Here is an 18,159-nt window from a genome sequence, read left to right on the forward strand (position 1 = left end):
TGTGGCAGAGATTGCTATGCCAGTGAGGTTGCTGACCCATACCAGATGTTGTTGAAAACAAAGTTCACCCCCATTGGGCAAACCAAAGGCCAACGGAAGGCCGCCGCTTTGTTGGTGTGTCCATTTTGTCCCCCTTTAAAGGTAACCAACATTTCAAATGGTCTGCATGCATCACAGGCACAAGCAACCTGGAATTAAAACTTCCAGTTCAAGAGTCTGACTTTTGAGACTTAACTTCAAAAGCACTTTTTGGTAAATCACAGTTGCACTTCTCATGAATTTCCAACCTTTTAAGCAGAACAAACAAAATTGCTGAAATGTGCAGCGCTGGCCCGGAAGCAGCGCAAATAAACTTATTCTTTGCCGACACACTGGGCGCGATTCTCCGCTCCCGCACCCGTTTGGAGAATCGCCTGGGTTGCCAAATTTTCCCGCCACGCCGGTCCAACGCCCTCCCGTGATTCACGGAAGCGGCCAGATCAGCACAATCGCGTTTTGCGCGGCGCGGTCCAGTGAATCGCCCGAGACAGCCAAAATGGTGATTCACCGGTACCCCCGCGATTCTCAGTGTTGGATGGGCTGAGCGGCCTGCCCAAAACGGCGGGTTCCCCCCCGGCGCCGTCCACACCTGGTCGCTGCCGGCGGGAACAGCGCGGGAACGCTGGGGGGGGGGGAGCGGCCTTCGGGGGGGGGGGGGGGGAGGGGGGATCCTGCACTGGGGGGGCGGCCTCAAATGGGGTCTGGCCCGCGATCAGTGCCCACCGATCATCGGGCCGGCCTCTCTGAAGGAGGATCTCCTTTCTTCCGCAGCCCCGCAAGATCCGTCAGACATCTTCTTGCGGGGCGGACTCGGAGAGGACGGCAACCACGCATGCGCGGGTGACGCCAGTTATGCGGTGCCGGCTGCGTCATGTATGCGGCGCCGCCTTTACGCGGCGCCAAGGCCTGCCGCGCGCAAATGACGCGGCGCTACTCCTAGCCCATTATCGGGCCCTGAATCGGTCGGGATAGGGGCCGATTCGCGCCGTCGTGAACCTCGACGCCGTTCACGACGGCGTGAACACTCTGCCTCCATTTCGGAGAATCCCGCCCACTGTCCCAGTTTTGAAATGCTGGAGTGAGTCAATTTAAAATAAAAACTGGCACAGCAATGGGATGGTTGCAAATATATCCAAACTCATCTGAAGCTCTGACGGAGTCACCCAGCTAGGTACTGGAAGCGTTAACCTCTTGTTTCTCCCTGCACAGAAGCTGCCAGCACCATCCCCCCCCGCACCCCCCCCCCCATCCTCAAAACCCCAATATCTCCTGTTTTTATTTCAGATTTCCAGCATCCGCAGTATTTTGATTTCATCTAAACTCAACAGCTGGCGACCTTTCAAGGTAGGGGAGTTGAGGGCATCCTGTCAGGGGTGACTGAGCAGGGTTGAGCTGAGAATGCAGACCTCCTAAAGCCCAGGGGATGTGAAATGTGGTCCCGTGAAGTCACAATCGGTGCCCGAGCCGTCACAAGGAGATGAAAACGCAGTCGGCGGCGCTCAGAGAGGGCAGTTGAGAGGAGAGGAAGAGGGGAGGGGAGGGAAGGAAAGGAGGGGGAAGGAAAGGTTGCAGGGAGATGGATTACACACCCACCAGGCATACTGTCAGCTTCGTCCGGCCACTTACCCGGCTGAGGGTGGGCAAACAGAAATCCATCTTCGCTGGCACCTACAAAATCTGCAAACTCGCCGCCAACGTGCCTGACCTTGTGGTGTACGAGGGGGTGGACCGGCCCATCCCTGATGTGGAACATTTCCATGGAGTCCTTCTCTTCGCTGATATTTCAGGTACAACAACAGCAAAATGCAGCAGCAGCAGCAAGTGTGCGGGACGGGTGGAAAAGGCTAATGTGTTCCTAATGTGCCAAAATAAATGCCGTGTGTGTCTGTCTCTCCCTGCAGGATTCACCAGCCTCACTGAGATTTACACGCAGAATAGCAAGAAAGGCAGTGGAGCCGATCACCTGACCAGAACACTCAATGGGTACATCTCAGAGATTGTGGATCGTAAGTGGCGTTCATTTGAAGAAGTGTCTAGTGCAGCGTTGGCTGGAGTTTGTACATATATTGATATGTTTAAGCTCTGTGCCACGCACCACAGAAATTGGCAGAATTTAAACAGATATTAAAGATGTGTCTTCTCAGGCACATTTAAGAATGCGGCACGCCGCTGACAGGTTTACGGTATTGCGCCCTTTCCCTGGAAAGAAAACACTGGAATCAGCGGCAGAGCAATGCAACTGGGGAAATGAGCACTGCTCTGGAGTTTGTTGGAAAAAGCTATTCTGAGCAAACATAGATGATAACCTGCATGAGAGGGGATCTTGGACCAAGTTTGTCAGACAGTTAATGGTTTGATCAGAATTCCTCCGCTTTTTCTACTTTCTCAAAGTAACGCCATGCCCTTGTAACTCAAGGGCATGCTTCACTACAAACTTTTTCTTCCATGCCTTCCTTTCAGGAATCAGTCAACTACTCTGAATTTCCGGAGATTTCCAGAGCAATAGCATCGCCCACTCCCTGTCACCTCCTCACCAACTCCAACACGTGCAAGCAGCAACACTGGGATCCACACTCGCAAGGAATGCATTAGGAAACGAGAAGGATTGTGACTGAGTGAAGCACCGAGTGAGAATGAGGACCTGAGACTGGAAGAAAGTGAGAGTACTGCTTCCCGGTGAACAGGAAGGAGGCTTTGGATGAGGAGTATCAGAGGTCTCATTTTGAAAACAGCTATTGTTACATTAATTTCACGTAGGTGCTGCTGTGAGCTTGGTTTCAGATGATGGAAATGTGGGAAGAATCTACTACCCAAAACTACAGGGTGACATGGTCCTCAGAACTTGCTGGAATAGGGGGCACACAAGAACTTTGCTCTGATAGAAAGACAGAAAGAAGAGTTGCTAAAAGCATTGGTTGCTTCTAGAATGGCCAGTATTGCTTTAATAGAAACTTGCATCATCTCAATGACTAGGCTTGAAACAGCTGATTGGCACTGCTTGTGTTGTGATGACATAGGGGCAGAAGTAGGCAATTCGGCCCTTTGCGCCTGCTCTGCCATTCAATCAGATCAGGGCTGATCTTCTCCTGGTCTCAAACCCATCTCCCTACCTGTTCCCCATAACCCTTTAACCCATTTTATTCAGAAATATATCTATTTCCTTCCTGCAACCATTTAATAATTCAGATTCCAGTGCAATATGAGGCAGCAGTTACACAAATTCATCACACTCTGCGTGAAGTAGTTCCTCCTCACTTCAGTTCTAAATATACCACCTCTGAATCTATATCTGTGACCTTGCATTCTAGATTTCCCTACAAAGGGGAACATTTGGCCTACGTTTATTTTATCAATCCCCTTTAGTATTTTATATACCTTGATCAGATCCAATTTCATCCTTCTAAACTCCAGCAGGTATAAGCCCAAAGCGTTTAATCTCTCCTCATACGTCAACCCTTTCATCCCTGGAATCAACCTGGTGAACCTCCTCTGAACTGCCTCCAATGCCACTGCATCCTTCCTCAAATAAGGAGACCAAAACAGGACACAATACTCCAGGTGTGGTCTCACCAACACCCTATACAATTGCAACAACACTTCTCTACTTTTATACTTCACTCCTTTAGCCTTTTGTAAACATTCCATTTGCCTTTTTAATTACATGCTGTACCTGCATACCAACTGCTAGTTTACTTTCATAGTTCATCTTAACTCTATTGATTTTATTTTTAGTATCCTTTTGCTGAATCTTAAAGTTCTCCCAATCCTCCGGCTTACCACTAGCTTTTGCAGTATGGTATGCCCTAGGTTTTGCCTTTATGTCTTCCTTGACTTCCTTGTTTAGCCATGGAACATTTTTCTCCCTTTTACAATTTCTCTTCCTCTCAGGGATATACTTTAATTGAGAAGTATTTACTATCTCCCTGAACATCCTCTATTGTTCCTCAACTGTCCTACCCTCAATTATTTGTGCCCAGTCTACTTGGGCCAACTCTTTCCTCAGGCCTGTATAATTACCTCTGCCCAATGCTAAAACTCTAGTATGGCACTCAGTCTTTCCTCGCTCAATCTGAATTTGAAATTCTAGAATGCTGTGATCACTCCTTCCAAGAGGATCTTTAATGACAAGGCTATTTCTCAAACTGTTTCATTACATAATACTAAATCTAAAATTTCCTATTCCCTGGTTGCCTCCATAACAAATTGCTCAAAGAAACAATCCTTCAGACACTCTATGAAGTCTCCCTCAAGGCTACCTTTGCCAATTTGATTAGTCCAGTCAATATGCACATTAATATCATCCATGATTACTGTTGTGCCCTTCTCACAAGCCCTCATAATGTATTGGTTTATAATGTGCCCCCCTTTGGAAGTACTGCTTGGGGGGGCCGATAAATTACTTCTACAAAAGGAGTTTTTTCCTTTGTTTTCTATTTCTACACAGATCGATTAAACATTTTAGGCCTTAGAGTCAATATAATTTCTTAATATAGCCTTGATGTCATCTTTAACCAATAAAGCAACTTCACCCCCTGTTCCATCCTGTCTACCCTTTCGGAATACTGAGAACTCCTGGATATTCAACTCAATCCCTGTCCTCCTGCAACCATATTTCAGTAATCCCCACTAAATCACACCCATCTGTCTCTATTCAATTGTAGATATTCTCACTCTGCAGAGTGGCATTGAGCCTGCTGTACTAACCTTCCTCTAACGTTTACATATGAGGAATGTTCAAATGGGTTAGGAACTGATGACTGTTAAAAGAGAAAGGGTTTCAGAAGCTGGGCTTTCTAGAACAACTGCATCCCTAAGATTAGAGCCATCCATAGGGAATGCTCTCAATTTCACACAGGAAGCAAATAATGGGAGGAGTCAAATAGGAGCACCAGCACTTCATTTTGTTGGCAGAAATTATAACAGTTCTAACCAATTGCAGAAAGGGTTATTAGAATTTTTGGTAATCTTTGGAGAATATGCTTCTGTAAATTAAATGTAGAACTTTGAGATAATTTCTAAGTATGCTTTAAATTGTTGGAAGTTTGGATGATGGCAGGAGAAATCAAGGTTGCTATCTTATAAAGAAACTTTGCAGAATGCTTTTAAAGTGAGGGACCATGTAAAGGAGTCGAGGGGAAAAATAGACAGGCATGTTTCTATTCCTTCATTCAACCTTTATTATTGAAAGCACTGAACTATCAGTGCTACCTGCCTTTCTTTAGCCATTGGCTGCTCTGTCCTACATTCTGTCCCGCTTGTCCAACCTCCTCATTTTGTGCTGATAGGTGACCTTCCACCCACTCCAGCATCATTGCATTCAGCTGTTGGATGTAGCAAGCCTTTCTTAATTGTTTTAATGTATAGAATGATGCAAGCTACAATTATTCTTGATTTCTTACTGGGTGGTATATCATCAGATTTATCTAGAGACCTAAAATGTGATTTCTACCTCTGGTCTGCTCTGTGGCACTTATTGCAGTGGCATGGCTGTCATTATATCTCTTATCCTCTTATGTCAGCAGAAGCCTCACATCCAGCAAAATCCCTGTCTCCTCAATAATCCCGATACTTGGATCTGAGTGATGGAGAGCTGGTTTGGCAGATTGTCACATGGTGCAAGTATTGTGGTAGCTTCCTGGGTATCTAACACTGAGATACATGATAAGCCAGTTCGCAATGGAACATGACTAGAATGAAAGTCTTTCCTGAAACAAAATGGTCTCATACAGGGATTTGAGTGCCAAACATATTTCAGCAATTGCTCCTTGACCAGTGGGAAACCTGAAATTCTGTAGAACTGGATAGCATTCCCGGCTTGGGTCACTGTCTGTGTGGAGTCTGCAGGTTCTCCGTGTGTCTGCGTGGGTTTCCTCCGGGTGCTCTAGTTTACTCCCACAGTCCAAAGATGTGCAGGTTAGGTAGATTGGCCATGCTAAATTGCCCTTAAAGTCCAAAAAGGTTGGGTTGGGTTATGGGGATAAGGTGGAGGTGTGGACTTAAGTAGGGTGTTCTTTTCAAGAGCTGATGCAGACTCAATGGGGCGAATTGCCTCCTTCTGCACTGTAAATTCTATGATTCTATGATAGTAATATGGGGCGAAATTCTCCTACCCGCCCCGCCACATTTCTGCTCCGACCGGCCGGTGGGAGTCTCCGTAACACCGGCCGGTCAATGGGGTTTCCCATTGTGGGGCAGCCCCACGCCGTCGGGAAACCCCCGGGGGCAAAACGGAGACTCCCGCCGGCGGAGAATGACGCCCATTGTTTTGAAATAATGTAAAATGTATTGAAGTGTTTATTTATATACTTCTAGTTTTAATGTATTTCAGTTTTGTAATAATTGTAAATAATTCTTAACAAAATCCTAATTTCTTTTAGATATCCTTCGAGCAGGGGGAGATATTGTGAACTATGCAGGTAAGAAGATGCAAATGAACATATTCTATTGTGTCATTGATACTTATTTTGGATGGCAGAACAGAAGGATTGTTTAACATTGTGTATGATCATTTTTTCCTCCACAGGTGATGCAATGTTGGCACTATGGAGAGAGAGAAGGAAAGAACTGAGTGAAATTCTCACTTTAGCTGTCAAATGTAGTCTAAATATCCAGGACAAATGTGATAATAAGGAAACTGAAGTAGGAGTCAAACTCAGAGTAAAAATAGGTAATTACTCAGTGTTCACTTGTAGCTGTTGTAATCTTTTCCTCTTTAATTTATGCATTACAGTCATTGCTGAACTTTGTGTTAGAACAAATGATAACAAATAGATCCTTGACTGTTAAACCTGATTTATAAGCACACAACATTTGTGCTGATATGCAAGTTCAATTTTATTATTCTTATTTCTGGTCAATTGAAATATATTTTATAAACAATTACTTATTACATATTTAGGTGAAATTATCAGTTTTTAGGATTCAGGGTGGAATCATAACACCTTCCAGATCAGCAGCAATGGAGCAAAAGAGTAATAGAAATGGAGAGGTTCCACTCGCTGCAGATTCCTCCTTTAAAAACCATTGATTTGTTGGGGGGTGGTGAGATTCCTGCCAAACTACTCAAAGGTATTTCAATATATTCCACACCAGGTAAATCTGCCAGGAAACACAGAAAATAAGAGCAGGAGTAAGCTATTTGACCCTTCCGGCCTGTTCTGCCATTCTTTATGATCGTGGCTGATCATTCAACTCAGTAGACTGTTTCCGCTTTCCTACCATATTCATAGAGTTTACAGTGCAGGAGGCTATTCGGCCTATCGAGCCTGCATCGGCCCTTGGAAAGAGCACCCTACCTATCCCCACACCTCCATCCTAGCTTCGTAACCCCATCTAACCCAACCTGTTTGAACACTAAGGGCAATTTAGCTTGGTCAATCCACCTAACCTGCACATCTTTGGGCTGTGGGAGGAAACTGGAGCACCCGGAGGAAACCCACGCAGACATGGAGAGAATGTGCAGACTCCACACAGTGACCCAAGCCAGAAATCGCACCTGGGACCTGGAGCTGTGAAGCAACTGTGCTAACCACTGTGCTACCTTGCTGCCTTCTAAGCAACTTAGAAGTAAATGTCAGGCCAAGAGAATAAGAATGCTGCTGTACTCTGGGTTAACTCCTGTCCCAGATGAGAGACCCTCTTGAAGTTATCCTGCTACCAGCAGCGTTCTCTTGGTATTTTGCAGCTTGGGGCCATGAGGTGTGGGCCTGTAGTTTGACAGTACTGAATGACATCCAAGAAGCAACTGAAAATAGCTTTAATGTGAAATATTTTACTCAAATTTTTCATTTACCTGAATGGTTACAGCTGGATAAATAAATAACAAAACTCCACAATTACTGCAGTTTCATATATAGATGCAAAAATAAATGCTATTCTTCCAGCTTCAGTGGACAAATTCACATTTTCTCACATTATACTCCATTTTGACAAATTTTTTCCCACTCACTTAAGCTTTCCATATCCCTTTGCAGGCTCCCTATCTCTTCTTCACAACTTACTTTCCAACCTACCTTTGAAAAAAAATGACACCAAACTTGGGGCATGAACCCACAATATGACAAAGAATTTCATGCTGTGTCAAGTGAGCTAGCCAGGCGAGGAGAAGGCCAGCAGTGTTTCTGCTTCCTGGTGCAATTGGTGCTCGAGTTGCTCCTGCTGCTCGCTGTGCTGCTGGTGCTCCTGTTCTTCTTAGTCCTCATCAGAGGTCCAAGGTAGACTTGAATAAATTGCTCCCATGTGGCAGTGAAGGTGGATAGCAGGAAACATCAACTTAAGGTGCTTAAAATGCAAATTGGATAAAAGTGACTTCCAGAGAGTTGTGAATCACCTGTGAAGCAATGAATTTGGCAGTCTGAAAAAAGTGGTGTGAGCATCAGCCTGTCACATTGGCAGCCCAACAGCTATCTGTTTCACTGTTTAAACACTTTCAACCATCATTTTGCTTGAATAATGGTTCCCTACTATTTTTCACCTCGTTGACCCTGGTGAGTTTCATGTAGCTTGGGAAACACGTGTGCTGGCTATTAAAGCCGCAATGCTGGGTTAAACGTAATTACCTCTTCAATTATTGAAATCGGAAGTCTTGTGGTACAGTGGGTAGTATCCCTGCCTCTGAGCCACACGCCCTGGGTTTGCTGCAAGACTCGATGGTGACGGAAGGTGCAGTCATAGAGGTTGATTGTCAATCATTCCAATACACCGATGGCAGGTGGTAAGGGTGAGAGTGGGAGAGGTGAGGGGTGGGGCGTTTTGCTTGATGTGGAGCGGCATCCCTCGAGTTGGCTTCGGGCGAACGACCTGTCCCAGCAGAAACAGATTATGGAAAAAGATGGAAGTATGTGTTCTGACTGTCTCATGTGTCTCTAAACGGGTGAAATGGTCAAAGCCTATTGAAATGACTTACCAAAAGACTTACTTTGCGAAGAGAGGCGGAAGCAGAAGATTGTTTTACTTTCCGCGATGAAAAATGCAACCAACAGGTTTCTCGATCCAGGGCTGAGCGCAGGACAACGCCGCAACAGCGAGGCTATGCGCGAGGCACGGGGCCACAGGCACGAGCCAAGGTGAGCCGGTCGATCCCAGCAGCCGTTGAGCAACGATACCAGCACGTGAGGAAGGGGGAGGGCGACGGCGGCGCGGAGCAACCCAACCCACGTGAGGGGTGGTAACCGAATCCAAGCAGGATTCCAGCAGCTGTCAAGCAGGCGAGGGGCAAGTCGTCGCGGCCAGGACGGAGGGCAGCCCAGCCAGCAACAGCCAGGCACCAAATCAAGGCTTACCAGCACGAGGAGACGGCAGGTGGGGCAGGAGACTGCCTTGAAGACCCCAGGCGAACGAGCTCAGTGAGAGTGTGAGAGTGGGAGAGGTGTGGGGTGGGTAGGGGATGGGTGTGGGGTGGGTAGGGGATGAGTGTGAGGGGTAGGGGATGAGTGTGAGGGGTAGGGGATGAGTGTGAGGGGTAGGGGATGAGTGTGAGGGGTAGGGGATGAGTGTGAGGGGTAGGGGATGAGTGTGAGGGGTAGGGGGAGAGTGTGAGGGGTGGGGGGGGTAGGGCAAGAGTGTGAGGGGTGGGGCGGATGGGGGGACGAGTGTGAGGGGTGGGGCGGGTGGGGGACGAGTGTGAAGAGTGGGGCGGGTGGGGGACGAGTGTGAGGGGTGGGGCGGGTGGGGGACGAGTGTGAGGGGTGGGGCGGGTGGGGGACGAGTGTGAGGGGTGGGGCGGGTGGGGGACGAGTGTGAGGGGTGGGGCGGGTGGGGGACGAGTGTGAGGGGTGGGGGACGAGTGTGAGGAGTGGGGCGGGTGGGGGACGAGTGTGAGGAGTGGGGCGGGTGGGGGACGAGTGTGAGGAGTGGGGCGGGTGGGGGAACGAGTGTGAGGAGTGGGGCGGGTGGGGGACGAGTGTGAGGAGTGGGGCGGGTGGGGGACGAGTGTGAGGGGTGGGGGACGAGTGTGAGGGGTGGGGCGGGTGGGGGACGAGTGTGAGGGGTGGGGCGGGTGGGGGACGAGTGTGAGGGGTGGGGCGGGTGGGGGACGAGTGTGAGGGGTGGGGGACGAGTGTGAGGGGTGGGGCGGGTGGGGGACGAGTGTGAGGGGTGGGGGACGAGTGTGAGGGGTGGGGCGGGTGGGGGACGAGTGTGAGGGGTGGGGCGGGTGGGGGACGAGTGTGAGGGGTGGGGCGGGTGGGGGACGAGTGTGAGGGGTGGGGGACGAGTGTGAGGGGTGGGGCGGGTGGGGGACGAGTGTGAGGGGTGGGGCGGGTGGGGGACGAGTGTGAGGGGTGGGGGACGAGTGTGAGGGGTGTGAGGGGTGGGGTACGGGTGTGAGGGGTGGGGGACGGGTGTGAGGGTGGGGGGACGGGTGTGAGGGGTGGGGGACGGGTGTGAGGGGTGGGGGACGGGTGTGAGGGGTGGGGGACGGGTGTGAGGGGTGGGGGACGGGTGTGAGGGGTGGGGGACGGGGTGTGAGGGGTGTGGGGGACGGGGTGTGAGGGGTGGGGGACGGGTGTGAGGGGTGGGGGACGAGTGTGAGGGGTGGGGGACGAGTGTGAGGGGTGGGGGACGAGTGTGAGGGGTGGGGGACGAGTGTGAGGGGTGGGGGACGAGTGTGAGGGGTGGGGGACGAGTGTGAGGGGTGGGGGACGAGTGTGAGGGTGGGGGACGAGTGTGAGGGGTGGGCGGTTGGGGGGAGAGAGGGGTGGGGCGGTTGGGGGGGAGAGAGGGGTGGGGGCGGTTGGGGGGAGAGAGGGGTGGGGCGGTTGGGGGGAGAGAGGGGTGGGGCGGGTGGGGGACAAGTGTGAGGGCGGGGGTGGGTGGGGGACGAGTGGGGCGGGTGGGGGACGAGTGTGAGGGGTGGGGGACGAGTGTGAGGGGTGGGGCGGGTGGGGGAAGAGTGAGAGGTGGGGGCGGGTGGGGGGACGAGTGTTGGGGCGGGTGGGGGACGAGTGTGAGGGCGGGGCGGGTGGGGGGCGAGTGTGAGGAGTGGGGCGGGGCGGGTGGGGGACGAGTGTGAGGGGGTGGGGCGGTTGGGGGGAGAGTGAGGGGTGGGGCGGTTGGGGGAGAGTGAGGGGTAGGGCAAGAGTGTGAGGGGTGGGGCGGATGGGGGGACGAGTGTGAGGGGTGGGGCGGGTGGGGGACGAGTGTGAAGAGTGGGGCGGGTGGGGGACGAGTGTGAGGGGTGGGGCGGGTGGGGGACGAGTGTGAGGGGTGGGGCGGGTGGGGGACGAGTGTGAGGGGTGGGGGACGAGTGTGAGGAGTGGGGCGGTGGGGGACGAGTGTGAGGAGTGGGGCGGGTGGGGGACGAGTGTGAGGAGTGGGGCGGGTGGGGGAACGAGTGTGAGGAGTGGGGCGGGTGGGGGACGAGTGTGAGGAGTGGGGCGGGTGGGGGACGAGTGTGAGGGGTGGGAGACGAGTGTGAGGGGTGGGGCGGGTGGGGGACGAGTGTGAGGGGTGGGGCGGGTGGGGGACGAGTGTGAGGGGTGGGGGACGAGTGTGAGGGGTGGGGCGGGTGGGGGACGAGTGTGAGGGGTGGGGCGGGTGGGGGACGAGTGTGAGGGGTGGGGCGGGTTGGGGAAGAGGTGTGAGGGGTGGGGGGACGTGTGTGTGTGGGGTGGGGGACGGGTGTGAGGGGGGGGGGGTGGGGGTGGGGGACGGGTGTGAGGGGTGGGGGGAAGACGGTGTGAGGGTGGGGGACGGGTGTGAGGGGTGGGGGACGGGTGTGAGGGGTGGGGGACGGGTGTGAGGTGGGGGGGGACGGGTGTGAGGGTGGGGGACGGGTGTGAGGGGTGGGGACGGGTGTGAGGGGTGGGGGACGGGTGTGAGGGGTGGGGACGGGTGGAGGGGTGGGGACGGGGGGTGGGGACGGGTGTGAGGGGTGGGGACGGGTGTGAGGGGTGGGGGACGGGTGTGAGGGGTGGGGGACGGGTGTGAGGGGTGGGGGACGGGTGTGAGGGGTGGGGGACGGGTTGTGAGGGGTGGGGGACGGGTGTGAGGGGTGGGGACGGTGAGGGTGACGGGTGGAGGGGTGGGGGACGGGTGTGAGGGGTGGGGGACGGGTGTGAGGGGTGGGGGACGGGTGTGAGGGTGGGGGACGGGTGTGAGGGGTGGGGACGGGTGTGAGGGGTGGGGGACGGGTGTGAGGGGTGGGGACGGGTGTGAGGGGTGGGGGACGGGTGTGAGGGGTGGGGACGGGTGTGAGGGTGGGGGACGAGTGTGAGGGTGGGGACGAGTGTGAGGGGTGGGGGACGAGTGTGAGGGGTGGGGGACGAGTGTGAGGGGTGGGGGACGAGTGTGAGGGGTGGGGGACGAGTGTGAGGGGTGGGGGACGAGTGTGAGGGGTGGGGCGGTTGGGGGGAGAGAGGGGTGGGGCGGTTGGGGGGAGAGAGGGGTGGGGCGGTTGGGGGGAGAGAGGGGTGGGGCGGTTGGGGGGAGAGAGGGGTGGGGCGTTGGGGGGAGAGAGGGGTGGGGCGGTTGGGGGGAGAGAGGGGAAGGGCGGTTGGGGTGAGGGGTGGGGCGGATGGGGGGACGAGTGTGAGGGGTGGGGCGGGTGGGGGACGAGTGTGAGGGCGGGGGCGCGTGGGGGACGAGTGTGAGGAGTGGGGCGGGTGGGGGACGAGTGTGAGGGGTGGGGGACGAGTGTGAGGGCGGGGCGGGTGGGGGGACGAGTGTGAGGGGTGAGGCCGGTGGGGGACGAGTGTGAGGGGTGAGGCGGGTGGGGGACGAGTGTGAGGGGTGGGGGCGGGTGGGGGACGAGTGTGAGGGGTAGGGGCGGGTGGGGGACGAGTGTGAGGAGTGGGGCGGGGCGGGTGGGGGACGAGTGTGAGGGGTGGGGGCGGTTGGGGGGAGAGTGAGGGGTGGGGCGGGTTGGGGGGGAGAGTGAGGGGAAGGGCGGTTGGGGTGAGGGGTGGGGCGGATGGGGGGACGAGTGTGAGGGGTGGGGCGGTTGGGGGGACGAGTGTGAGGGGTGGGGCGGTTGGGGGACGAGTGTGAGGGGTGGGGCGGTTGGGGAGACGAGTGTGAGGGGTGGGGCGGTTGGGGGGACGAGTGTGAGGGGTGGGGCGGTTGGGGGGACGAGTGTGAGGGGTGGGGCGTGTGGGGGACGAGTGTGAGGGGTGAGGCGGGTGGGGGACGAGTGTGAGGGGTGGGGCGGGTGGGGGACGAGTGTGAGGGGTGGGGCGGGTGGGGGACGAGTGTGAGGGCGGGGCGCGTGGGGGACGAGTGTGAGGAGTGGGGCGGGTGGGGGACGAGTGTGAGGGGTGGGGGACGAGTGTGAGGGGTGGGGCTGGTGGGGGACGTGTGTGAGGGCGGGGCGGGTGGGGGACGAGTGTGAGGGGTGAGGCGGGTGGGGGACGAGTGTGAGGGGTGGGGCGGGTGGGGGACGAGTGTGAGGGGTAGGGCGGGTGGGGACGAGTGTGAGGGCGGGGCGCGTGGGGGACGAGTGTGAGGAGTGGGCGGGTGGGGGACGAGTGTGAGGGGTGGGGGACGAGTGTGAGGGGTGGGGCGGGTGGGGGGGACGTGTGAGGGCGGGGCGGGGGTGGGGCGAGTGGGGGGACGAGTGTGAGGGGTGGGGGACGAGTGTGAGGGGTGGGGCGGTTGGGGGAGAGAGGGGTGGGGCGGTTGGGGGGGGTGAGTGAGGGGTGGGGCGGTTGGGGGGACGAGTGTGAGGGGTGGGGCGGTTGGGGGGACGAGTGTGAGGGGTGGGGCAGTTGGGGGGAGAATGTGAGGGGTTGGGGGCGGGTGGGGGACGAGTGTGAGGGGTGGGGCGGGAGGGGGGACGAGTGTGAGGGGTGGGGCGGGTGGGGGACGGGTGTGAGGGGTTGGGCGGGTGGGGGACGGGTGTGAGGGGTGGGGCGGGTGGGGGACGAGTGTGACGGGTGGGGCGGGTGGGGGCGAGTGTGAGGGGTGGGGCGTGTGGGGGAGGAGTGAGAGGGGTGGGGCGGGTGGGGGAGGAGTGTGAGGGGTGGGGCAGGTGGGGGACGAGTGTGAGGGGTGGGGTGGATGGGGGACGCGTGTGAGGGGTTGTGAGGGGTGGGGCGGGTGGGGGAGGAGTGTGAGGAGTGGGGCAGGTGGGGGACGAGTGTGAGGGGTGGGGCGGGTGGGGACAAGTGTGAGGGGTGGGGCGGTTGGGGGGAGAGTGTGAGGGGAGTGTGAGGGGTGGGGGACGAGTGTGAGGGGTGGGGGACGAGTGTGAGGGGTGGGGGACGAGTGTGAGGGGTGGGACGAGTGTGAGGGGGGGCGGGTGGGGGATGCGTGTGAGGGGTGGGGTTGGGCGGGTGGGGGATGCGTGTGAGGGGGGGCGGGTGGGGATGCGTGTGAGGGGTGGGGTTGGGCGGGGGTGGGGGATGCGTGTGAGGGGTGGGTGGGGCGGGTGGGGGATGCGTGTGAGGGGTGGGGTGGGGCGGGTGGGGGACGAGTGTGAGGGGTGGGGCGGGTGGGGGACGAGTGTGAGGGCGGGGCGCGTGGGGGACGAGTGTGAGGAGTGGGGCGGGTGGGGGGACGAGTGTGAGGGGTGGGGGACGAGTGTGAGGGGTGGGGCGGGGTGGGGGACGTGTGTGAGGGCGGGGCGGGTGGGGGACGAGTGGGGCGGGGTGGGGGACGAGTGTGAGGGGTGAGGCGGGTGGGGGACGAGTGTGAGGGGTGGGGCGGGTGGGGGACGAGTGTGAGGGGTAGGGCGGGTGGGGACGAGTGTGAGGGCGGGGCGCGTGGGGGACGAGTGTGAGGAGTGGGGCGGGTGGGGGACGAGTGTGAGGGGTGGGGGACGAGTGTGAGGGGTGGGGCGCGTGGGGGACGAGTGTGAGGAGTGGGGCGGGTGGGGGACGAGTGTGAGGGGTGGGGGACGAGTGTGAGGGGTGGGGCGGGTGGGGGACGTGTGAGGGCGGGGCGGGAGTGGGGCGAGTGGGGGACGAGTGTGAGGGGTGGGGGACGAGTGTGAGGGGTGGGGCGGTTGGGGGGAGAGAGGGGTGGGGCGGTTGGGGGGACGAGTGTGAGGGGTGGGGCGGTTGGGGGGACGAGTGTGAGGGGTGGGGCAGTTGGGGGGAGAATGTGAGGGGTGGGGCGGGTGGGGGACGAGTGTGAGGGGTGGGGCGGGAGGGGGGACGAGTGTGAGGGGTGGGGCGGGTGGGGGACGGGTGTGAGGGGTTGGGCGGGTGGGGGACGGGTGTGAGGGGTGGGGCGGGTGGGGGACGAGTGTGAGGGGTGGGGCGGGTGGGGGGCGAGTGTGAGGGGTGGGGCGTGTGGGGGACGAGTGTGAGGGGTGGGGCGGGTGGGGGAGGAGTGTGAGGGGTGGGGCAGGTGGGGGACGAGTGTGAGGGGTGGGGTGGATGGGGGACGAGTGTGAGGGGTGGGGTGGATGGGGGACGCGTGTGAGGGGTTGTGAGGGGTGGGGCGGGTGGGGGAGGAGTGTGAGGAGTGGGGCAGGTGGGGGACGAGTGTGAGGGGTGGGGCGGGTGGGGGACAAGTGTGAGGGGTGGGGCGGTTGGGGGGAGAGTGTGAGGGGAGTGTGAGGGGTGGGGGACGAGTGTGAGGGGTGGGGGACGAGTGTGAGGGGTGGGGGACGAGTGTGAGGGGTGGGACGAGTGTGAGGGGGGGGGCGGGTGGGGGATGCGTGTGAGGGGTGGGATGGGCGGGTGGGGGATGCGTGTGAGGGGTGGGGTGGGGCGGGTGGGGGATGCGTGTGAGGGGTGGGGTGGGGCGGGTGGGGGATGCGTGTGAGGGGTGGGGTGGGGCGGGTGGGGGATGCGTGTGAGGGGTGGGGTGGGGCGGGTGGGGGACGAGTGTGAGGGGTGGGGCGGGTGGGGGACGAGTGTGAGGGTTGGGGCGGTTTGGCGGACGAGTGTGAGGGGTGGGACGGATGGGGGGACGAGTGTGAGGGGTGGGGCGGGTGGGGGACGAGTGTGAGGGGTGGGGCGGGTGGGGGACGAGTGTGAGGGGTGGGGCGGGTGGGGGACGAGTGTGAGGGGTGGGGCGGGTGGGGGACGAGTGTGAGGGGTGGGGCGGGTGGGGGACGAGTGTGAGGGGTGGGGCGGGTGGGGGACGAGTGTGAGGGGTGGGGCGGGTGGGGTACGAGTGTGAGGGGTGGCGGACGAGTGTGAGGGTTGGGGCGGTTGGGTGGAGAGTGAGGGGTGGGGCGGTTGGGACGAGTGTGAGGGGTGGGGCGAATGGGGGGACGAGTGTGAGAGGTGGGGCGGTTGGGGGGACGAGTGAGGGGTGGGGCGGGTGGGGGATGAGTGTGAGGGATGGGGCGGGTGGGGGATGAGTGTGAGGGGTGGGGTACGAGTGTGTGGGGTGGGGCGGTTGGGGGAGAGTGAGAGTGGGGCGGTTGGGGGGACGAGTGTGAGGGGTGGGGCGGTTGGGGGGACGGGTGTGAGGGGTGGGGCGGTTGGGGGGACGGGTGTGAGGGGTGGGGCGGTTGGGACGAGTGTGAGGGGTGGGGCGGGTGGGGGACGAGTGTGAGGAGTGGGGCGGGTGGGGGACGAGTGTCAGGGGTGGGGGACGAGTGTGAGGGGTGGGGCGGTTGGGGGGACGAGTGTGAGGGGTGGGGTGGTTGAGGGACGAGTGTGAGGGGTGGGGCGGGTGGGGGGACGAGTGTGAGGGGTGGGGCGGGTGGGGGACGAGTGTGAGGGGTGGGGTGGTTGAGGGACGAGTGTGAGGGGTGGGGCGGGTGGGGGGACGAGTGTGAGGGGTGGGGCGGGTGGGGGACGAGTGTGAGTGGTGGGGCGGGTAGGGGACGATGTGAGGGGTGGGGCGGGTGGGGGAGGAGTGTGAGGGGTGGGGCGGGTGGGGGAGGAGTGTGAGGGGTGGGGCAGGTGGGGGACGAGTGTGAGGGGTGGGGCGGGTGGGGGACAAGTGTGAGGGGTGGGGCGGTTGGGGGGAGAGTTTGAGGGGAGTGTGAGGGGTGGGGTACGAGTGTGAGGGGTGGGGTACGAGTGTGAGGGGTGGGGTACGAGTGTGAGGGGTGGGGTACGAGTGTGAGGGGTGGGGTACGAGTGTGAGGGGTGGGGTACGAGTGTGAGGGGTGGGGTACGAGTGTGAGGGGTGGGGTACGAGTGTGAGGGGTGGGGTACGAGTGTGAGGGGTGGGGTACGAGTGTGAGGGGTGGGGTACGAGTGTGAGGGGTGGGGTACGAGTGTGAGGGGTGGGGTACGAGTGTGAGGGGTGGGGTACGAGTGTGAGGGGTGGGGTACGAGTGTGAGGGGTGGGGTACGAGTGTGAGGGGTGGGGTACGAGTGTGAGGGGTGGGGTACGAGTGTGAGGGGTGGGGGACGCGTGTGAGGGGTGGGGGACGCGTGTGAGGGGTGGGGGACGCGTGAGAGGGGTGGGGGACGCGTGTGAGGGGTGGGGGACGCGTGTGAGGGGTGGGGGACGCGTGTGAGGGGTGGGGGACGCGTGTGAGGGGTGGGGGACGCGTGTGAGGGGTGGGGGACGCGTGTGAGGGGTGGGGGACGCGTGTGAGGGGTGGGGGACGCGTGTGAGGGGTGGGGGACGCGTGTGAGGGGTGGGGGACGCGTGTGAGGGGTGGGGGACGCGTGTGAGGGGTGGGGGACGCGTGTGAGGGGTGGGGGACGCGTGTGAGGGGTGGGGGACGCGTGTGAGGGGTGGGGGACGCGTGTGAGGGGTGGGGGACGCGTGTGAGGGGTGGGGGACGCGTGTGAGGGGTGGGGGACGCGTGTGAGGGGTGGGGGACGCGTGTGAGGGGTGGGGGACGCGTGTGAGGGGTGGGGGACGCGTGTGAGGGGTGGGGGACGCGTGTGAGGGGTGGGGGACGCGTGTGAGGGGTGGGGGACGCGTGTGAGGGGTGGGGCGTTTGGGGGGGACGCGTGTGAGGGGTGGGGCGGGTGGGGGGAGGAGTGTGAGGGGTGGGGTCAAGTGTGAGGGGTGGGGCGGTTGGGGGACGAGTGTGAGGGGTGGGGGACGAGTGTGAGGGGTGGGGGACGAGTGTGAGGGGTGGGGGACGAGTGTGAGGGGTGGGGGACGCGTGTGAGGGGTGGGGGACGCGTGTGAGGGGTGGGGGACGCGTGTGAGGGGTGGGGGACGCGTGTGAGGGGTGGGGGACGCGTGTGAGGGGTGGGGGACGCGTGTGAGGGGTGGGGGACGCGTGTGAGGGGTGGGGGACGCGTGTGAGGG

General features: G+C 59.2%; 1 protein-coding gene across 1 annotated transcript in view; it reads left to right on the top strand.

Moving 5' to 3' along the window:
- Positions 1-1,430: 1,430 nt before the first annotated feature.
- LOC140389787 (adenylate cyclase type 10-like) overlaps positions 1,431-18,159 on the top strand; it is a 452,930-nt gene continuing 436,201 nt past the window's right edge. The window contains exons 1-4 of the mRNA XM_072474312.1: positions 1,431-1,826; positions 1,941-2,045; positions 6,417-6,455; positions 6,563-6,706. Of these exons, the coding sequence (XP_072330413.1) occupies positions 1,616-1,826; positions 1,941-2,045; positions 6,417-6,455; positions 6,563-6,706 (499 nt within the window). The 5' untranslated portion in view covers positions 1,431-1,615. The remainder of the gene's footprint in view (positions 1,827-1,940; positions 2,046-6,416; positions 6,456-6,562; positions 6,707-18,159) is intronic.

This window comes from Scyliorhinus torazame, chromosome 2 (genome assembly GCF_047496885.1).
Source record: "Scyliorhinus torazame isolate Kashiwa2021f chromosome 2, sScyTor2.1, whole genome shotgun sequence".
In the NCBI taxonomy this organism is placed as follows: domain Eukaryota; kingdom Metazoa; phylum Chordata; class Chondrichthyes; order Carcharhiniformes; family Scyliorhinidae; genus Scyliorhinus; species Scyliorhinus torazame.